We start from the raw sequence: 23117 nt of genomic DNA, 5'->3' as shown, positions 1-23117 counted from the left end.
CCAGGAATCAAACCCAGGTCTCCTGCATTGCAGGTGGATTCTTTACCATTTGAGACACCAGGCAAGTCCAAATAAGTCTTTGAATGGGGGATATACATATTAATTTGGATGACCCTACCCCCACCTTCCACAGATGGAGGAGCCTGGTGGGGGCTACAGTCCATGGAGTTGCCAAGAGTCACACACGACTGAGAAGCTAACACTTTTCTTTTCCCCTTCCTCAGTCCCACCAAAATAGGTGAATAATGGGCAGTAAACAGTACTGGTAACAAATATGAACTTGAGAGGAGACAGATTGCCTTGGCACAAAATTTTGTCTGCCACTTTCTGGCTTTTTGACCTTGGACAAGTTAACTTTTGTTTGCCTCAGTTTTCTCATATGCAAAATGAGGATACTAGTTCCTACTTTATACAGTTGTCAGAATTCTGTTCAGTTCAGTTAAGTCGCTCAGTCGTGTCCAACTCTTTGTGACCCCATGGACTGCAGCACGCCAGGGTTCCCTGTCCATTACCAACTCACGGAGTTTGCTCAAACGCATGTCCATCAAGTCGGTGATGCCATCCAACCATCTCATCCTTTGCTGTCCCCTTCTTCTCCTGCCTTCAATCTTTCCCAGCTTCAGTGTCTCTTCCAATGAGTTGGCTCTTGCCATCAGGTGGCCAAAATATTGGAGAATCAGCTTCAGCATCAGTCCTTCCAATGCATATTCAGGACTGATTTCCTTTAGGACTGACTGGTTTGATCTCCTTGCAGACCAAGGGACTCTCAAGTGTCTTCTCCAACACCACAGTTCAAAAGAGTAAGTTAAAAACTTTCAGTGCTTAGAACAAGACCTGGTGTATGGTAAACTCTCTTACTGCTTTTGCTACTGCTACTTGGCTGGCTCTTCTTTTATTTTTTATTGGAGTAGAGTTGCTTTATATTGTTGTGTCAGTTTCTGCTGCACAGCAAAGTGCATCAACCATACATATACATATATTCCCTCTTTTCAATTGGCTAGCTATTCTAATCCTGGCTATCAACATGTGCAATAAGATAGTAAGTATAAGGGCAAAATGATGAGAATTCCTTTCCTTTAAAAAAAATTAATTAAAAATAGAACTGCCATACAACCCAGCAATCCCATTCCTAGGCATACACACCAAGGAAACCAGAACTGAAAGAGACATATGTACCCCAATGTTCATTGCAGCACTGTTTACAACAGCTAGGACCTGGAAGCAACCTAGATGTCCATTGGCAGATGAATGGAAGAGAAAGTCATGGTACATATACACAATGGAATATTACTCAGCTATTAAAAAGAATGCATTTGAGTCAGTTCTAATTAGGTAGATGAAACTGGAGCCTATTATACAGGGTGAAGTAAGTCAGAAAGAAAAACACCAATACAGTATATTAACATATATATGGAATTTAGAAAGATGGTAATGACAACCTTGTATGCGAGACAGCAGAAGAGACACAGATATAAAGAACAGACTTTTGGTCTCTGGGAGAAGGCAAGGGTGGGATGATTTGAGAGAATAGCAATGAAATATGTATATTACCATATGTGAAATAGATGACCAGTCCAAGTTTGATGCATGAATCAGGGGACTCAAAGATGGTGCACATGTACAACCATGCCTGATTTATGTCAATGTATGGCAAAAACCATCACAATATTGTAAAATAATTCGCCACCAATTAAAATAAATAAATTAATAAAAAATTAATTTTATTGGCATTTATTTGACATTTAATTAACTGTAAATGTTTAGATGTAAAAAACGTTGATTTGATACATTTTTTTGCACTAGCTAGTGTTAGCTAATACTTCTATCATGTCATGTAGATGTCATTTCTTTTTTTTTTTTTTTTGTGGTAAGAACAATTAAGACCTAATCTGTTAGCAACTGTGAAGTTTATAATATTGTCTCTACAGGCTTACCTCCTTTTATCACACTTGTAGATACTACGTTTTTTATGAATTGAAGATTTGTAGCATCCATTCATCTAGGAAGTCTATCAGTGCCATTTTTCAACAGCACTGTGATGATTTGCTCACTTGGTGTCTCTGTGTCATGTTTTGGTAATATTCACAATATTTTAAACTTTTTCATCATTATTGTATTTGTTATAGCATCTGTGTGATATTACTACTGTGACTCACTGTAGGCTCAGATGATAGTTAATATTTTTTTTAGCAATGAAGTATTCTAAAATTAAGGTGTGTATATTGTTTTTCAAGGTGTTTTTCACTAGAGTACAGTATAGTGTAGACATTGGGCTTCTCTGGTGGCTCAGTGGTAAAGAGCCTGCCTACCAATGCAGGAAACATAAGAGACACAGTTCGATCCCTGGGTTGGGAAGATCCCTTGGAAGAGGGCATGGCAACCCACTCCAGTATTCTTGCCTGGAGAATCCCATGGACAGAGGAGCCTGGAGGGCTACAATCCATGGAGTTGCAATGAGTCAGACACGACTGAAGTGACTTAGTACACACGTATAGTGTACATATAACTTCTATATGTATTGGGAAACCAAAAATTCTTGTAACTTTGTTGCAATATTCGTTTATTCTGGTCATCTGGAACTGGAACTGAAACTGGTTTCTGAAACTGGAACTGATTTCTCCAAGATATGCCTTTAATGATTGTGCGGGACATTAGATATCCAGAACTTAATTTATCTACTGATTGAAAGTTTACACCTTTAATCTGCATCTCCCCAGTTCCTCCACCTGCTAGCTTCTGGTAACCACCAGTCTATTCTCTGTTTCTACAAGTTTGGCTTTTTTAGATTACATGCATAAGTGGTATCATGAAATACAGTATTACTCTTTCTCAAACTTTTCTTACCTAGCATAACAATTTCAAGGTCTGTCCATGTTGTTATAAATGGCAGAATTTCCTTCTTTCTCATGGCCAAATAGTATTCTTTTGCATATGTATACCACATCTTCTTTATCTATTCACTGCAAATGGACTCTATGGTTGTTCCATATCTTGCTATTGTGAATAATGCTGCAATAAACAAGGGAGTGCAAATATCTGTTCAGTATCCTGTTTTCATTTCCTTTGGGTATATACCCAGAAGAGGAATTCCTGACTCATATGGTGGTTCTATTTTTAATCTTTTAAGAAACTTCCATACTGTTTTCCATAGGACTGCACCAATTTGCATTTCCACCAAGAGTGTGCAAGGGGTTCCCCTTGATCCACACCTCCCCAACATTTGTTATCTTTTTTCTTTTGGATTTTGGCTATTCTAACAGATGTGCAGTTATATCTCCTTATGGCTTTAATTTGCATTTCCCTGGTGATTAGTCATGTTGAGCATCATTTCATATATGTCCTAAGCATTACCCTTGCAGTCTGGGCCCCAACCCTAGGTATCAGAACAGCATGAAATGGAAGTGGTTTCTTTGTGGTCTTGAGTCATACTGAGTTAGTCAGTTGCTTGTGACTCTAAAAAAAAAAAAAAAAAAATCTGTTGGCCATCTGTATGTCTTCTTTAGAAAAATGTCTATTTGGTGCTTCTGCCCATTAAAAAATATCAAATTATTTTTAGTTTTTTTGTGTGTTGTTTTTGTTATTGAGTTGTATGAATTCTTTAAATATTTTGGATATTAACTTCTTATCAGATATATGGTTTGCAAATATTTTCTCCTCATCTGTAGGTTGTCTTTTCTTTTGTAGATTGTGCCTTTTGCTGTGCAGAAGCTTTTAAATTTGATGTAGTCCCACGTATTGATTTTTACTTCTGTTGCTTGTGCTTTTGGTGTGATATCTGAAAAACTGTGGTCAAAACCAATGTTAAGAAACTTCCTCCCTGTGGTTTCTTCTAGAAGTTTCATGATATCACATCTTATGTTTAAGTCTTTAATCTATTTCAAGTTAATTTTGGGAGTGGTGTCAGTGGTCCAATTTAATTTTCTGCATGTGATTATCAGTTTTCCTACTAAAGAGTTTTGTTGAAAAGACTGTCCTTTCCTATTTAGTATTCTTGGCTCCCTTGTTAAATATAGGTTGACTGTAAATGCAGAAGTTTATTTCTGGGATCTCTACTTAGTTCCATTATTCTATGTGTCTCTTTTTATGCCAGTACTATCCTCTTTTAATTATGATAGCTTTGTAGTATAATTTGAAATTAGGAAGTGTGACACCACTGGCTTTGTTTTTTTTTCTCATGGTTGCTTTGGGTATTACTTTTTTGTGGTGTTTTGTGATTTTACACAAATCTTAGGATTCCTTTTTTTCTATTTCTGTGAAGAATGCCATTGGGATTTTGATAGAGGTTGTGTTGAATCTATAATTGGCTTGGGTAGTATGGATGTCTTAACAATATTAATTCCTCAATTAATTAACAATATTAATTAACAATATTAATCCATGAACACAAGAGAGCTTTCAATTTTTGTGTGTGTCTTCAGTTTCTTTAATCAAAGTTGTAGTTTTTGGTATGTAGAAATTTCACCCCCTTAGTTGATTTATTCCTAAGTATTTTATTGTTTTTGGTGTTATTGTGAATGGGATTTTTTAATTTCTTTTTTGGTTGTTTTATTGTTATATGGAAAGGACACTGATTTTTATATGTTTATTTTATAACTTGCAACTTTACTGAAATTATTTATTAGTTCTAACAGTTTTTTTTTGGTGGAGTTCTTAGGATTTTCTATATATAAGATCATATCATCTGCAGAGAAAATTTTGCTTCTTCTTTTCTGATTTGAATGACCTTTATTTTCTTTTCTTGCCCAATTGCTCTGTCTAGGACTTCTAGTACTCTGTTGAGCAGGAATGGTGAGAGGGGGCCCCCTTGCTTGTTCCTGATCTTAGAGGAAAAGCTTTCAGCCTTTAATCATTGAGTATGATGTTAGCCTTGTCCTGTCATACATGACTTTTATCATGTTTAAGTGTGTTCCTTCATACCCAATTTGTTGAGAGTTTTTATCCTGAAAGGATGTTGTAATTAGTCAAATGCTTTTCCTGTATCCATTGAGATAATCCTGTAATTTTCACCCTTTATTTGATTAATGCAGTGTGTCACAGATAATAATTTGTATACGTTGAACCATCTTTTACCCTAGGGATGAACCACATTTGATCATGGTGTACAGTCCTTTAAATGTGTTATTGAATTTGGCTTGCTAGTATTTTATTCAGAATTTTGTATCCATATACATCAGTGACACTGGCATTTTCTTGTAGCATCTTCATCTTTGGTATCAAAGTAATGCTGGCCTTATAAAATGGGTTCTAGAGTGTTGCCTCCTCTTGAAATTTTGAGAAGAGTTTGAGAAGGATTGCTGCTAATTTTTAAAAAAATGTTGGGTGGATATTTGGGAAACCATCTAGTTCGAGCATTTTCTTTTTGGTAAGTTTATGATTACTGATTCAGTCTACTTATTTGTTATTGGTCTCTTCAGATTTTCTGTTACTTCCTGTTTCAGTCATGGTAGGCTACACGTTTCTAGGAATTTTTCTATTTTTCCAGGTTATCCAGGTTGTTGATGTGCAGTTGTTTATAGTAGTCTCTTATGATCCTTTGCATTTCTGTATGATCAGTTGTAATGTCCCAAATTTCATTACTGATTTTATTTATTTGAGTCTTCCCTCTTCTTTTCTTAGTCAATTTTGTTTATTTTTTTTTGAAATACCAGCTCTTAGTTTTGTTGATCTTTCCTATGGTTTCTCTTTTTCACTCTGACTTTAGATATTTCATTCATTCTACTAACTTTGGGCTTAATTTGTTTTTATTTTTCCAGTTCCTTGAGGTATAAAGTGAGGTTGTTTATTTGAGATATTTCTTTTTCCTTAATGTAGGCTTTTATCTATCACTATAAGCTTCTGTTTTAGAACTGCTTTTGCAGCCTTGCATAGGTTTTGGTATGTTGTATTCCATTTTTTTGCTTGTTTCAAGATATTTTTAAACTTTCCTCTTAATTTCCTTGAGCTATTATTGGCTGTTCAGGATTGTGTTGTTTAATTTCCATATATTTGTAAACTTTCTAGTGTTCCTTCTGGTCTTAATTTCTAGTTTCACACTACCGTGGTTGGAGAAGATACTTGGTACAAGTTTAGTGTTCTTAAGTTTGCCAAGACTGTGTTTTGATCTAACATTTGGCCTATTCTGAAGAATATTCTGTGCTTGAGAAGAATGTGTATTCTGCTTTTTTGGATGAATGTTCTGTAGATGTCTGTTTTAGGTCCATTTGGTCTATAGTATGGTTGAAGTCCAACATATCCTTGTTGATTTTCATCTGGATAATCGATCCATTGTTGAAAATAAGGTATTGAAGTATCCTGCTATTATTTATTGTCTATTTCTCCCTTCTGATCTGTCAGTATTTGCTTAATATATTTAGGTGCTCTGATGTTGAATGCATATATTTTTATGATTGTTATTTTTTTGATCATTATATAATGACCTTCTTTGCTTTTCACTACCGTATTTGGCTTAACATCTTATTTTGCTGACATATGTATAGTTATCCCTACTATCTTTTGGTTTCCACTTGTATGGAGTATCTTTTTCCATCCCTTCACTTTTAACCTATGTGTGTTCTTGAAGCTGAGCTGAGTTTCTTGTAGAATATATATAGTTGAGTCTTGCTTTTTTTTCCAGCTACTGTCTTTTCATTGGAGAATTCAATCCATTTACATTTAAGGTAATTATTGATAGGTAAGGACTTACTATGTCATCTTTCTAATTGTTTTTTTTTGTGTGTTTTGTTGTTCCATTGTTCTTTTCTTGCTGTCTTCCTTTGTGAATTGATGATTTTCTGTAGTGGTATATTTTGATTCCCTTCTCTTAATCTTTTGTGACTCTACTGTAGGTTTATGCTTCAGGATTTTTACCCTGAAGCTTCCATAAAACATCATATCTTTCTTTCTCCTTCCTTCCTTCCTTCCTTCTATCATGGTACTGTGGGCTGATAACAATTTAACTTTGATTGGATGCAAAAACTTTGCCCTTTTACTCCCCCTGTGTGTTCTTTCATGTCACTATTTACCTCTTTTTTGTGTGTACTGAGCTGCAGGTACCTGTGAAGTGGCTGGGGTCAGCTGCAGACACACATGTAGTGATGGGGACAGTGAACCTTGTGGTCTGAGGCCACAAGGGCAGCCGGTGAACTGCCGCTGAATCCAGAAACCAGCTTAGATGGTTAAGGTCCAGTAGTGCTTGTTAGGTCTGGAAGTTATTTGCTGTAGAAATTTATAAAAATTAGCTCTTTTTCTTCCCTTACTGTTTTTTGTACCCCATTTCCTGTCTTTACTAAACGATTCAGTCCTAAATGAAGCATTAGGTGGGTAGAGCAAGGAGGGTGTTTGTTGAGTGGTGGGATGGGGGAGGAGCAAGTAGTCTGGTGCAGGCAGTCAGAGCTCACGCAGGGTGAGCAGGGTGACTGTGCAGGGGGCTGGCTTGGCAGTGGTGTTGGAGCCCAAGATGAGTGAAGAGACCAACCGTTCTGGCATCAGGGCCTGTGCAGGCTGAGGAGCATGTCCACACGTGGCTGTGGCCTGGTATGGGGTGTCATAAGCAGCCTGGTCTGGGTACTAATGCCTGAGAGGTGAACAGGGCATCTGTGTGGTGGAGTAGGGGTTGGTGTAGGGGGCTCACGCAGTGACCAGGGCATCCTTGTGGGGAGGTGTCTGAGCCCAAGCAGAGGAAGGAAGGCGTCCACGCAGGTGTGGGTTTCAGAGGCTGTCCACATGATGCGGGAGCACAGTGTGGAGACTCAGAGCCCAGGCAGGGTGAGGAGGGATTTCACACAGGAAGGTGACCTTGGACAGGGTGTCAGAGCCTGAGTGGGGTGAGAACAGATTCCACGTTAGCGTCAGGGCACTGGTTTCAGGAATCAGAGTCCAGGCAGAGTAAGGAGAGCTGTGCTGTGGAAGGTGGCAGACCTGGGCAGGGTGAGGAGAAATGGCTGTGGGGATTGGCTGCCTCAGTGCAGGACTCCCGTGCAGAATGGAGGTGGTGTCAACAGCAATAGGGCCTGGATGGAGAAAGGAGCCCAGTGGAGGAGAGAAGGGCATCTTAGTTAAGGAGGGAGGGGCAGCCAAGGTAGAAAATGGGTTAAATCTAGGAAATTAATGCCTTTGAACTGTGGTGTTGGAGAAAACTCTAGAGACTCCCTTGGATGGCAAGGAGGTCAAACCAGTCAATCCTAATGGAAATCAACCCTGAATATTCATTGGAAGGACTGATGCTGAAGCTGAAGCTCCAATACTTTGGCCACCTTATACATAGAGCTGACTCATTGGAGAAGACCCTGATGCTGGGAAAAGATTGAAGGCAGGAGGAGAAGGAGGCGACAGAAAATGAAATGGTTGGATGGCATCACCGAATTAATGGACATGAATTTGAGCACACTCCAGGAGATGGTGAAGAATGGGGAAGCCTGGCATGTTGCAGTCCATGGGGTCGCAAAGAGTTGGACATGACTTAGTGACTGAACAACAACATTGATCAAATAAGTAAGGAGAATTGAAGCAGTTTTCTTACTGTCACAGAGGGAGTTAGAGATGCAGAAAGAGAAAAAGATAGAATGACCTCTTTGTGTAGGATTGGGATTAGAGAGGTTAGTGTGAACTCATGGTTTTCAATATATTTAGACATAGAAATAAATACAGAGATAAATGCTTGTGGGGTGTGTGTGTATGTGTGTGTGTATGTATGTATGTGTTATGCAGGGGAGAGAGGAATTAGGTGGGGAGACTAAAAGAAGGTGAATCAGTGGAATTCCCTGGCAGTCCAGTGGTTAAGAGTCTGTACCTCACTGCTGGGCTCTGGTGGGGGAACTAAAATCCTGTAAGCTGGGTGGTTCACCAAAAACCGGAAAAAGAAAAAAAAATAAAATGGAGACTCATTTGGGGAGAGCTGAATCTTGGGTGTGAGCTGGGAGCATGTCTGCAAAAAGATTCTGCATGAAGGATTTAATTTTGGGGGTGCTTTCCTCTTGGCTTATATGTAGTGCTTAGTTCCTCCTCTAAACTGTGAATCCATTAAATTATCCTAATTTGTTAAAGGCTCCTGTATACCCATAAGCCTTTTGCTGTTGTGTCCTGGGGATGAAAGAAAGAAGGACGCCCTTCTCCTCTAGCATCCAGTAGGGAGCTGCTCTCGGGAGCTGCTGGGGGCACTTAAGCAGAATGCATGCGGAGGCATGATGGACTTAATCAAGAACAGGGACGAGCAGAGAACACAGGAGAGCAACTTCTGAAGGCACATAATCTACACTTTGACTTCCCACTGCGTTAGAGGACTCTGACTTTTGAAAGAGTCTGGGGAGTCTGGCAAGAAAGTTGTTCTGTCAGTTGGAATGTAGTCCCCAAAGTTGCCTGATCAACCCCAGAAGATGAGGAGAATGCAAACATGAATGAGTATATACTCAGGTTGGTGGATCTACAAATGATTTTCTTTGCAGGTGAAAGTGAAAGTGAAGTCGCTCAGTCGTGTCCGACTCTTTGCGACCTCATGGACTATAGCCTATCAGGCTCCTGCGTCCATGGGATTTTCCAGGCAAGAGTGCTGGAGTGGATTGCCATTTCCTTCTCCAGGGGATCTTCCTGACCCAGGAATCGAACCCGGGTCTCCCGCATTGCAGGCAGATGCTTTACCGTCTGAACCATTTGCAGGTAGATGCTCACAAATGCTTTAATTTCATCCTTTCTGGTAAGTTCACTGTTATTAGGGAGAATGTCTCTGCTTTGTTCCCCTTTTCCTTTCCTTCCTATTTCTCTCCCCTACCCTTTGACTTCCTACTTCTATTGCTATTTGCTCGCGCAATATTTAAAGGTATAATTCACATTGTGCCTGTCTTGGAGTTTGGACCCCTGAGGTTTTTAATTTTCATGAAATTCTTCTCAAGTTTTTTGTGGTTGCTTGTCTAGGGTCTCTGTTCTCAGCTAGTTGTGTGATAGGAAGTATAAGTTACCACCGTGCTTGCATTTCATTTTAAGTGGTTTTAAGGAAGAGACGGATAGGATTCTTTGACAAGAACAGAAGATCGCAGCATGACTTCAGAGGTCACTTATGCTGAAGTGAAGTTTAATAAACCCAAGTCCTCAGGCACCGAATCAGAGCCTCCTGCAGGTAAGACTCGCTTTCCAATGGTCAGAGTGAATGATGGGATGAAGGGTGAAGAGAGAATACTATAAATAAAGCCTAGGGAATGTTGGTTGCTGGTTCTCTGGCCATGGTTGGGAAACACAGGATTCTCAGATCGAGTTGCCTGAAAAGCATTAAGGGATGGTACAGGAATGCCACGACAAAACTGAGGTGTGAGAAATCCACTATGGACCTGAGTTAAAGAGAATGGTAATGAAGCTGAGAAGTTCTTGTGTGCTTTCTGAGGTGAACTAAGACTGCAGTGTAGACAGTGGGTTCAGGTCTTGAAACCATCAGTCCAGATGCAGGGGCTAATGATGAATTGGTGGGTTTTGTTTCTCAATCAGTCACGGGAGAAGAGTTTGAGTGCAGAGTGTTGGAGTGTATTGGTTAGTATCAGACTAACATGGAACAAACCACTGCAGATGAAAGCCTAGAAAGTTTTATACAGAAAGTCTCTTATGTTTTGAGGGCGGTTGCTCTGCAATCAGAAAATCCATTGCACGCTGTATCTGAGATGGATTCAGTGAGGTTTGGAAGTAAATAAAAGGTAATTTGGGTGGCATGTATGATATCTTAGATACAGAACAAAAGAGGAAAAAAACCGTGGAGACTATGAGAAGCTGTGAGAGGGAAGTTATGATTGCTTATGTTTTCCAAAATTCTGTGGAAACATGGAAAATGCTCAGGAAACTGTTTTTTTCCCCTTAGAAAATTTATAGGGACTTCCCTGGTGGTCCAGTAGTTAAGACTCTGTACTCCCAATGCACGAGTTCAATCCCTGGTCAGGGAATTAAGATTCCTCATGCTGCCAGGCACAGCCAAAATAAATAAATAAATAAATACTTGATAACCTTTAAAAAATAAATACAAATTAAAAAAATTTATATAACTTTGTTATTATATGCTGCAATGTTCAAAGAAAAAAATAAAAAACCAGAGATACACACAAATTTATTTATTTTTTAAATTTTTATTAGTTTAGTTGTTTTACAGTGTTGTTTCTGCTGTACAGCAAAGTGAATCAGTTACACATGTACATATATCCTCTCTTTTAGATTCTTTTCCCATATAGGTCATTACATAGTATTGAGTAGAGTTCCCTGTGCTGCACAATATGTTCTCATTAGTTATCTATTTTATACATAGTAGAGTGTATATGTCAATTCCAATCTCTGAATTCATCCCACCTCCCTTTTTCCCTGTCTTGGTGTCTGTACATTTGTTCTCTACATCAGTGTCTCTATTTCTGCTTTGCAAATAGATTCATCTGTACTATTTTTCTAGATTTCACATATATGCATTAATATATGATACTCGTTTTTCTCTTTCTGACTTATTTCACTCTCTTTGACAGTCTCTCGGTCCACACACAAATTTAAATTGCTGTATTTATTCTTACTATCTAGAAATAACTTTAATTTACATTTTGTGTACATCCTTCAAAATATAAATATACATCAATGTGTGTATGTGTTTTTCTAAAAATGAGATCATAGTATACATTATTGCAGGTTTTACCCCCACTTAGCAATATATTATAACTTTGAGAAAATAATTCTTTTTTTCAGTTGAGATATGACTGACAAAATTATATTAGTTTCAGATGTATAAGCACAATGGTTTGATTTTTATGTATATTGCAAAATGATCATCACAATGTCTAATTAACATCTGTCACCATACATAGTTTCACAGTTTTTTTTCTTGTGATGAAGGCTTTTAAGATGTACTCTTCAGTTCAGTTCAGTCGCTCAGTTGTGTCTGACTCTTTGCGACCCCATGAATCGCAGAACGTCAGGCCTCCCTGTCCATCACCAACTCCTGGAGTTTATCACCAACTCCTGGAGTTTACTCAAACTCATGTCCATCGGGTTGGTGATGCCATCCAGCCATCTCATCCTCTGTCGTCCCCTTCTCCTCTTGCCCCCAATCCCTCCCAGCAACAGAGTCTTTTCCAATGAGTCAACCCTTTGCATGAGGTGGCCAAAGTCCTGGAGTTTCAGCTTTAGCATCAGTCCTTCCAATGAACACCCAGGACTGATCTCCTTTAGGATGGACTGGTTGGATCTCCTTGCAGTCCAAGGGACTCTCAAGAGTCTTCTCCAACACCACAGCTCAAAAGCATCAATTCTTCGGCGCTCAGCTTTCTTCACAGTCCAAATTTCACATCCATACATGACCACTGGAAAAACCATAGCCTTGACTAGACAGACCTTCGTTGGCAAAGTAATGTCTCTGCTTTTGAATATGTTATCTAGGTTGGTCATAACTTTCCTTCCAAGGAGTAAGCATCTTTTAATTTCATGGCTGCAGTCACCATCTGCAGTGATTTTGGAGCCCCCCAAAATAAAGCCTGACACTGTTTTTACTGTTTCCCCATCTATTTGCCATGAAGTGATGGGACCGGATGCCATGATCTTCGTTTTCTGAATGTTGAGCTTTAAGCCAATTTTTTCACTTAGCTATCTTCAAATAAGCAGTATTTTATATATGTATATTTTAACCTATAGTATTATTAATTATAGTCATTATACTGTACCTTATATCCCAGGACTTATTTATTTTGTAACTGGAAATTTGTACCTCTTGACCCCCTTCACCCATTTTGCTGACCTCATCACCCCTCACCTCCGGCAACCACCATTCTGTTCTCTGTATCTATGAGTTATTATTATCTTTTAAAGATTACACAGATAAGTGAGATCATATGGTATTTGTCTTTCTCTTTCTTGCTTATTTCACTTAGCATAATGCCCTCAAGGTCCATCCTGAAGGCAGGATTTCCTTATTTTTTATGAGTGAATAATACTCATTCCATACAGTTGTCACATTTCCTTTATCCATTCGCCTATCAATGGACACTTGATAAAATAATTCTCAACCATGAAATGGTGACTAAAAATGTCTGATTTTTTAACACAACATTGTAACTCAACTATACCTCCATAAAAAATAAAGTTAAAAAGCAGTCTGGCTGAGTAATATTCCACTGTGTACATGTACCACAACTTCTTCATCCATTCATCTGTCAATGGACATCTGGATTGCTTCCATGTCCTAGATATTGTAAATAGTGCTGTGATGAACAGTGTGGTGTTTATATGGCAGAAGCCAACACAGTGTTGTAAAGCAATCATTCTACAATTAAAAATAAATTAATAAATTTAATAAAACAGTCTGATTTTATTTTAAGGATGTGATGAGGGACAATTATAAAGCATTATCTGCTATGGCATTACGTAAAGTAGTTAAAGTTAGAAATAATCTGGAAGATTATTTAAATATATAATGAAATGCTATGCAACCACAATACAGTGGGTAAAAGAAGAAAATATGGTGATACAGTATATAAGAAAATAGTAGGTCAGAACCCAATATATATGGTATGTCAGTCATGTGGCAAAATGTGCATGCATGTATATACACTTAAAAAATTGCTGGAAGAATGTATACCAAAATATTAACAGTTATCCTCAGTGGGTTTCCCTGGTGGCTCAGACAGTAAAGAATTTGCCTGCAGTGCAGGAGACCCAGGTTTTATCCTGGGTCAGGAAAATCCCTTGGAGAAGGGAATGGCTACCCACTCCAGTATTTTTGCCTGGAGAATTCCATGGACAGAGAAGCCTGGCAGGATACAGCCCATGGGGTTGCAAAGAGTTGGAGATGAATGAGCGATTAACACTTTTACTTTCATCCTCAATGGTAGGAATTTGTGCTTTTATGTATTTTCTAGCTTTTCTACAATGAACATTACTATTTCCTTTGTAGCTTCATATTTGAAATAATGTCATGTAATAGTAATAGTGTATTATACAAGAAAAGGGAGAGGAGGAAGAGAAGGAGCAAGAGGAAGTCAAGATCAGAATTTATTATTCATGATAATAATAATTTGATTAATTTGATTCTTTCTTCAGCTCCCAAAGAGACCAAACTTCACCAAAGTGGCCATAGTTTTTCCAAGCTACTTCTTACCTCATTGCTGATACTTCTGCTACTATTAGCAATCTCATTTTTGATCGCTTTTATCTGTAAGTATCCAGATGGATCTATAAGAAATGTCTGCCTGACTTGAAGAGATGGCATCAAATAAACAGATAAACTATGAGTTTATTCGGAAATCTGGGAAAGAAGTCTTCTCTGGGGGAAGACATAGATAGTGGGAATTCATTGTGAGCTTGGTTCTTTATTTGCATTTAGTCACTCTTTTACAGAAATAATGGCATTCTCTCTATTTAGAGAAATTGAAAGAAGAGTATATGTGTGTACATGTTTCTGTTTTGCAGAATTAAATCTATAGGGCACCATTTCTGCACTAGATAGTTATTTACGTGAGACCAAATCTGTATTTTCTTAGTAGTGTTTATAAGGTTATGCCTGTTGAGGACATAGACACATATTTTGGGACGAGCAGATGGACAAGAAGGAAATGGAAGAAATCTCCCAGGAAAATAGTCTACTGAATTTTCATCTTAATTACTTTTGTCTTTCTCAAGACTGCACGAGCTCTTAAAATCCATTTGACAAATAGGTAGATTTCTGCCTATCAAGAACTCATCAAGTTTTTTAAAATCATAAAATTAGTATAAGTTTGGGTAGATACTTTATTCATTCATTTGGTCATTCAATAAGCAACAGTGGCCATCTAGTCTATGTCAGGCACTGTGCCAGATAGAGACAGCAGAGTTGTAGCCCTTGGTTTTGAGAAGTTTGCAGGATGATGGCAACTGGTTGAATGAACCAGTGTTTATAACAACGTCTGGTAAACGTTCTGTGAGTAAGAAGCACAGGAAGCTGAGATAGGCTTCCTGGAGGAGGTGACATCTATACCTGTGTGGACTAAGCATGACAGATGTGGGACAGCTTGAAAAAATTTGGAAAAATATGTTAAATGACTGTGACATATGGTGCTAAGTGAACTGTGAGGTTGCAGATGGGAGAAACAAGCAGGGTTCAGATCATGAAAAGTGTCCTGTACAATTCTAAAGAGCGGATTTCCTCCTGCCCTCCTGCAGATTATTTTATCAATTATCTTCTGTTATTTAATAAACCAGTCTAAAACTTGGTGGATTAAAACAAAATGTTTTGAGCTCATGATTCTGTGGTTTGTCAATTTGAACTGGGCTCAGCTAAGCCGTTTCATTGGTCCTGGCTAAAGTCATTCATGCATACATAGTCAAGTATCAGCTGCAGGTAACCCAGTTTCTGAGGAAGAGGATGTAAACTGGAATGATGTGGACAAATTGGTTCCACTTCTTTATAATTCATCAGGTGAGCTTGAGCTTGTTGATATGGCAACATGTAGGCTTGCAGAGTGAGAGCTGCTGCTGCTGCTGCTAAGTCGCTTCAGTCGTGTCCGACTCAGCGCGACCCCATAGACGGCAGCCCACCAGGCTCCCCCATCCCTGGGATTCTCCAGGCAAGAACACTGGCGTGGGTTGCCATTTCCTTCTCCAATGCATGCAAGTGAAAAGTGAAAGTGAAGCCGCTCAGTCGTGTCCGACTCTTAGCGACCCCATGGACTGCAGCCCACCAGGCTCCTCCATCCATGGGATTTTCCAGGCAAGAGTGAGAGCAGCTGTGAGCAAAGCCTCTTGAAGCCTTAGCTTGAAAGAATCCTAAAGGAAATCAACCCTGAATATTCACTGGAAGGACTCATGCTGAAGCTGAAGCTCCAATACTTTGGCCATGATGCGAAGAACCGACTCATTGGAAAAGACTCTGATGCTGGGAAAGATTGAAGGCAAAAGGAGAAGACGGCAGAGGATGATATGGTTAGATAGCATCACTGACTCAATGGACATAAATTTGAGCAAACTCCAGGAGATAGTGAAGGACAGAGGAGCCTGGCGTGCTGCAGTCCATGGGGTCGCAAAGGGTCAGACATGACTTAGCAACTAAACAACAACAACAGACAGAGTTGCTTTTGTACATTTTGTTGGCTGAAGGAAGTCTTAGAGTCAGTCCAGTTTCAAGTGGTGAATAAATAGACCCCACTTGTTGACTGGAAAAACTAAGAAGTTATATTGCAAAGGGGTGTGGGTACAGGGAGAGTTGAAAATTGTGGCCATTTCTGCAATGTGTCACAGTCATGGAGAACCATTATGGAATTTTAAGCAAGGAAGTGATATAACTAAATTTGATTTATAGGAATACGCTTTTGGTGGAGATGTGTAAAATGGATATATGAGGAGAGAATTGAAAGCAAAGAGAATAACCAGAAAGACAGTTCATTGTCCAATTGAGAAATAGTGAGAATCTGATTTAAGGTAGCGAAGAAGGAGAAGGGAAATACCTTTGAATGATAATAAGGAGGTAGAATCAAGGAGGTGGGGGCTTGATGAATATTTAGATCTGTGTGTTGGCCTGCTGAGGAATAAGAACCAATTGGGAAGTTGCTCTGTATTTAACATGGATAACCAACAGGGACAGTACTGTAGAGGACAGGGAACTCTGCTCAATATTCTGTAATACACTAAATGAGAAAAGGATTTGAAAAAGAATAGATACGTGTCTGTATAACTGAGGCACTGCTGTATCTCTGAAACTAACATAACATTGTTAATCAACTCTACAGCAATATAAAATAAAAATCTAAAAAAAAATATTGCATTTTATCTAGACATCTGTTTTATCTGACGTTAGTGTAGCCACTCTAGCCTTCTTTACTTTCATTTGGTGTTTAAGTTTGAAGTTCATTTCCTATAAGCATAGAATTGAGTACATATTTGAGTCTTATTTCTCTATTCAGACAACTTCTTTCTTTTAATTAAAATGTTTATACGATTAGAAAAAAGAATGAAGCTATAAAATGCTACCAGGAAAACGAATGATTTTATTCTCTTTTTCAGTTTTTTTTCAAAAATGTTCTTATGTTCAAAAAGAAGAAAAGGCTACAAGAGAACTCACTCACACAGAATTGGAATGTGTGAAAGAAAATTCAACCCTAGAAGGTAAAAATTAATGTGCCTATAATTCAGTTATTGACAGTACTGTGTCCTAGGTCAGTATTTCCAATACTAAGAAATTGAGTCTTATGAACATTTTAAGTTTTAAGTATACAACTACTTAGGGCCTAAAATTTTTATAATATGCATATCTTTAATTCATTTGTGCAAAGAAATAATCTTAATTATGAAAAAGATTACATTGCTTTTCGGTTTCTTCAGTCTTTGCTTCTTTCTGAACTTTCTGTGCATACTTGCTCTTTTAGTCACATACCGGTTAAAACTTATTTGGTCAAGAGAGATTTAATTCATATATGTTTTAAGAAATCATATTTTATGTACATAAAACATTTTTGGGAGAATACATAAAATACTCTGCTTTAAAAATTTCCATTTTTTTTTTATCCCAAACCTAAACTCTGTTAGCAGTTCTATGGTTTTGCTTCACTTTTTAACGGTCTGTTGTTAGATACGTACGGTTTAAGGATTGTTATGGTTTCTTGGGGGAAACCCAAGAAATCTATTTTATACATAGTGTCAATAGTGTCGGGGCTTCCCTGCTAGCTCAGTGGTACAGAATTTGCCTGCCAATACAAGAGATTTGAGCTTGATCCCTGGTTCAGGAAGATGCCCTGGAGAGGGAAATGGCAACCCATTCCAGTATTCTCTCCCAGAGAACCCCATGGATGGGGGAGCCTGGAGTGCTACAGTCCATGCTGCTGCAAAGAGCCATGACTTCGTGATTGAACAACAACAACAGCAATAACATGGCTTCTTGGAGAACTGAACAAGAAAAAATTCCCTTTATCCTTATTCTATGTCCACCTTAACTCTGAAATCTTTCCTTGCTCTGAAGTATATATACTGATTATACTATATATATATATCTATTGATATATATATAGTACATATATAGTATATATATATACTATATATATTTGCTGATATATATATAGCTACTCCCTGCTTTGTGTGGTCTAGTGTTAGTATGGTACACTTTTATCCATTTTTTTAAAGATTAAATACTAATATGTTTCAGTCTTTTTTTCCATTTGAGATATCTTTCCACTTATCAAATTATTTCTAACTGAAAAACTGGTTCTGCCTGGTGATGGGGAGGGGGTGGATCTGGCTGCTCTTCTGATACAACCCAGAGATACAGCCCATCTCAAGTTTGTGTTCATAACAGGCTCCTGGCAGATGGCACTGCTCTTTGGAAATTACGAATGGAAACAACAAATCATGATAGTGTGTGTCTCACCAACAGAAATCACAGTCATTTACAGATTACATTGCAGTTGCAGGCATCATGAAATATTTTTTTCTCTTTTAAACTAATTTTTATTGCATTATAGTTGCTTTAAAATGTTGTGATAGCTTCTGCTTAGCAAAATGAATCAGCAATACATACATAAATACTCTACCCTCTTGGGTTTCTCTCTCATTTACAACACCAGAGTGCATTAAAGTAGAGTTCCCTGTGCTGTATAGAAGGTTCTTATTAGTTATCTATTTCGCACATAGTATCAATAGTGTCGGGGCTTCCCTGGTGGCTCAGTGGTAAAGCATCTGCCTGCCAGTGCAGGAGACTGTGCAACAGCAGTTCAATCAATGACAACAACCTTGTGGAACTCCAGGATGTAAAACTCGAGGAAGTGTTGGTGCCTCTACATTGCCTGGGTCACCCTGGACTTTTGATCTCTTAGAGTTGTCCACACTGTACTTCCAGCAATCCCACAATTACAGTTCTGGTTTCTCTACCCTGGGACTGGCTCCCAAAGAGGTTTCTGCTCCAATATATTGTGATTCTCTGTATTGCCTTTGTGTCTCTCCAGATCTGGGAGCGATGGTTTGCTCTGTGTATGAAAAGTTGCTGGTTTTCAGTTTGTTCAGCTTTTCACTTGTTAGAATTACTTGCTCAGTTGAGTAATATCTACTATTCTTTTAATTCATTGATATTTCTGTCTTCTTTATTCTGCTGTTGAGCCCATCTACTGTGTTTTTAATTTGGTTATTATGTTTTCCAACTATCCCGCTTGATTCTCTTTTATATCTTTAATTTGTTTGCTGAATTATCTATTTCTTTGCTGAGGCTTCCTATTTTTTCATATGGTTCAAACATTTGTACTTACTTGTTGAAGCATCTTTCCATGGCTTTTAAAAAATCTTTGCCAGATAACTTCAGTATTTCTCTTATCTTGGTATTGGCATATATATATATATTTTTAAGCTAATTTTGTGGTTCTTGGTATGATAAATAATTTTCCATTGAAACCTGAGTATTTCTGTGTTATGTTCTGAGGATCTTCTTTAAATTTCTGTTTTAGCTGATTTTTCTGGATACGACACAGGCAAAAGAAAGGGGGTCTGATGTAGGCAGACTTGACCTCCTTGACACCTGACAAGAGTCCTGTTTTCCATGTAGTCTCCTCTGGTCCTTAATTTTTATAATTTATACACTTTAAAAATTACTTTTAATATATTGCACTAATATAGCCTTCTTCTCAATACAGGGAAAGACTGGAGCTGCTGCCCAAAGAGTTGGGGGCCATTTAGTTCTAACTGCTACTTTATTTCTAATGGAGCTAAGTCTTGGAATGATAGTGAGAAGGAATGCTTGAGAATGAATTCTCACCTGCTGGTGATCAACACCAAAGCCGAGCAGGTATTACTAGTTTCTAATTGATAATAGAGTCAAGAGTGTTGCCTGGCTTTTTAACATCTCTCTTAGTTAAGAAGGAGACTTTTATTGTCTTAGAATATTGATGCTGTGTCTGAAGGCTTAAGAAAATAAATAGCAAAGGCTATCTAAGATTTTACATTCCATGACTTTTTTCTTCTTCTATAAAACTAACCTCTGCCCCAAATAAATTGTGGCATTGAAAATATACTACATAGGGGTTAAGTGGAAGGCTGAAAATATTTCAGCCTGAAATATGATTTCTTTTATTTCAAATAATAAATATTATTAATTATCATTGTTGAAATATAAAAAACATAAATGTTTTATAAATTATTAACTATATAACAGGGAAGGGGAATTATGTCCAACTGGGAAATGAAGTTCAATCATGAAGAGTCACAATCAATGATCAGAAATGACCACTAACCATCTGATGTTGTTAAAAGGAAAGTTGTTTAATTTGCAAAATTTTTCTCATGTACAACTTTGAAGAATATCCTCTTTTAGGGAAGAAATGAAGGGAATTGAGTCTGAGATGAGAGTTCATTATGATTGTGAATAGAAATTGCCTCCATATGTATTGAACATGGCTATGTTCTGAATGTTTGTGTCCTGTCGCCCCAATCCATATGTTGAAATTCTAACCTCCAAAGATGATTGTATTAGGAAGTATAGATTTGGGGAGCTGCATAGGTCATGAGGGTGAAGCCTCTGTGGATGGGATTAATGTTTTTAAAAAAGAGATTCTACAGAGCAACTTCTCCTTCTACATGCGTGAATGCACACAATGAGAAAACGGGAATCACTATCTTACCTCGTGGTACCCTGACCTGGGATTTCTAGCCTTCAGAACTGTGAGAAACAAATTTCTGTCACTTATAAGCAATCCATCCTGAACAGACTAAGACCAACTTCAGGCTCATAAGTGATATCTTTGATTCTATTCTGCTCTGCCAGAAAAAAACCAAGGCTCCTTTGCAGGGCCCCCATGTGGTTCATTATGAATTTTCTTTTTCTTCTCTGTAAAGCCTATGGAACTCAATTCAATCTGACTATTCTAAGGGCTATAACTCCTTTCTTTTATTCGTTTAGGATTTCATCACCCAGAAACTGAGAACTGACTTTGCTTATTATGTGGGCCTGTCAGACAGGACATTGACAACGGGAGAAAGACACTGGCAGTGGGTTGATCAGACACCATACAACAAAAGTGCCACGTGAGTACAGAATTCAATAAAGAAACCCAGGTTCTCCATTCTACAGGGATTTTAGGGTGTTCCATTGATCAGCTATTAAAATATAAAATAGCTCATGCTGTAAACTTGAAACTAACACAACATTGTAAATCAACTATACTTCGAAAAAAGAAAGTATTCACATTCTTTTAATTCTTGGGCATTAGGTTAAATAATTTTCCTTATTATCTCACTCATCAAATAATACTATGAGGCACACATTATTATTATTCTCACTATAGAGATGAAGAAACTGAGTTTAAAGAATTTAGATAATTCAGTGGTTATCTAGCAGCTGTTACAATGGTCCTCAAACCCAGGTCAGTTTGACATCAAAACTTGTGCTTTCAACCACGACTATTTTTACCTCTAAATATAACAGAAATGTATGTCAATTAAGATCGTGACCAATTATCAAGAATTTAATATCTCTCATACAGAAAATAAGTTAAATTCTGATAGTCTTACATTTATGCAGTTCTTTTGAAACTCTTAAGTATTTTAGTACATTTTAGTACCTTACCACCTTTGACCCTCATATCACTGTGTGAAACATACAGAGATATTAATCTAGTCCCTATGAATCTGTGAAATTAAATTCCTTGTCCAAGGTAACAGGGATAGGAGCAGATTCAGAGATGTTAGCTAGCTCATCAGACTCCAAAAGCAGTGCATTAAAAAAATGAAGTTTACTACATTGATACCTGAGACCCATATGAAGTCTTTTACATCTTTTAAGAGAGTCTGTGGACTAACAATTTCCTGGTAACAGGACGTAAGATAGACAAACAGAAGACAGCCTCTGGAATGTTCTTCGGGAGGGTGCTTAATGCAATAAGATGACACAGTGCTGGGTGATGTAAGAACAATTTTCAAGGAATATATCAGAGATACAGAGGAGGAAAAACTCTGTGAGAAGTGGGAAAGAATGATTTGGGCATATCTGACTTTGACGTCCATGCCTAGCCATCTCCCTTACTGTCTCTTTTCAAAGCACTGCTTAAAGAAATGTTCTCATCCTTTTTCCCCCCTTTCTGGTGCTCAGATTCTGGCATGGAGGTGAACCCAACAATCCTAAAGAGCATTGTGTTATGCTAAACGCTCCTTCAAGAAAATGGGGCTGGAATGATTGTTCTTGTAATGAGTTTCACAAGTTTATTTGCAAGATGATGAAGATCTACTTATAAAATGGAACATTCTCCATGACCATGAGGTTGAATCGGTATCCTACATCATAGAGATAGCTAATATATTCTTGTTATTCATATGTCTTATTTAAGGATCTTAATAGAATTTTCCAGAAGGTTGTGCACACATTCATTCATTCACGAAATTTAAGGGGAGCGAAATTTGCCACTCCCAAATGTTTTTTTGGCATGTGCATTATTTCAAGCTGAAAATATTAGTCAGTGCTAGAACTTTATTTTCCATCTTTTTGTAAATGTCATTCATAGTCTATTTTCTTTCATCTTCTTTTGAGTACCAGCAATTATTTGTATGTTATAGATTTTATGTAAGATTTGTGTCTAAAGAGTGAGATTAAAATGAAGAAGTATCCAGCTGTGTACCAATTAACAGACAGAATTGTGAAAATAATAAAACAGCTGTTTTGGGGTGGCTTATTCTTCAGCAATATGTAACTTAAACACTTTCAAAACAGTTTTGAGCTGAGATTTGCAGAATAATGTAACATATCATAGCACACTGTTTTCTCTAAAAATAGTAGTAGTAATTGAAAAGTGAGAGTAGATTAATTTTACTATTAGTGAATAAAGTGAAAAATTAAAATGTTTATTTTTTATATCATTTTAAACCCTTATTCTTATATAGTAGGCATATTGTATGATATCATAGGTATGTAATTCTTATATAAATAAATGTTCAATATGAAGTGTTTATATACTAAATTTTGTTCAGGATGTATAATAAAAATTGCTCTGAGGTCACTATTCTAGAAAATCAATCTTAAAATTCTGTTTTAAAAAAGTTATTTATTTATCTTCGGCTGCACCGAGTCTTTGTTGCTGTGTGTGGGCGTTCTCTAGTTGAGACCAGCAGGGGCTACTCTGTGTTGTCCTGCACAGGCTCCTCATTGTGGTGCTTTCTCTCGTTGCAGAGCATGAGTTCTAGGGTGCTTGGGCTTCATAGTT

The 23117-nt window shown here is 37.7% G+C and overlaps 1 protein-coding gene across 1 annotated transcript; it reads left to right on the top strand.

The window, feature by feature from the left end:
• Window positions 1-9916: 9916 nt before the first annotated feature.
• Window positions 9917-22818, top strand: CLEC4A (C-type lectin domain family 4 member A). Its single transcript, XM_055566098.1, has 6 exons — window positions 9917-10087; window positions 14020-14133; window positions 16954-17055; window positions 19563-19714; window positions 20825-20949; window positions 22013-22818. Exons 1-6 carry the CDS (start codon window positions 10009-10011, stop codon window positions 22152-22154), a joined length of 714 nt encoding a protein of 237 aa, XP_055422073.1. The 5' UTR covers window positions 9917-10008; the 3' UTR covers window positions 22155-22818.
• The last annotated feature ends 299 nt before the right edge of the window (window positions 22819-23117 follow it).

Source organism: Bubalus kerabau, chromosome 1 (assembly GCF_029407905.1).
Source record: "Bubalus kerabau isolate K-KA32 ecotype Philippines breed swamp buffalo chromosome 1, PCC_UOA_SB_1v2, whole genome shotgun sequence".
In the NCBI taxonomy this organism is placed as follows: Eukaryota; Metazoa; Chordata; class Mammalia; order Artiodactyla; family Bovidae; genus Bubalus; species Bubalus kerabau.
The sequence above is the reverse complement of the archived record's forward strand: the minus strand, read 5'-3'. Positions and strand labels throughout refer to the sequence as shown.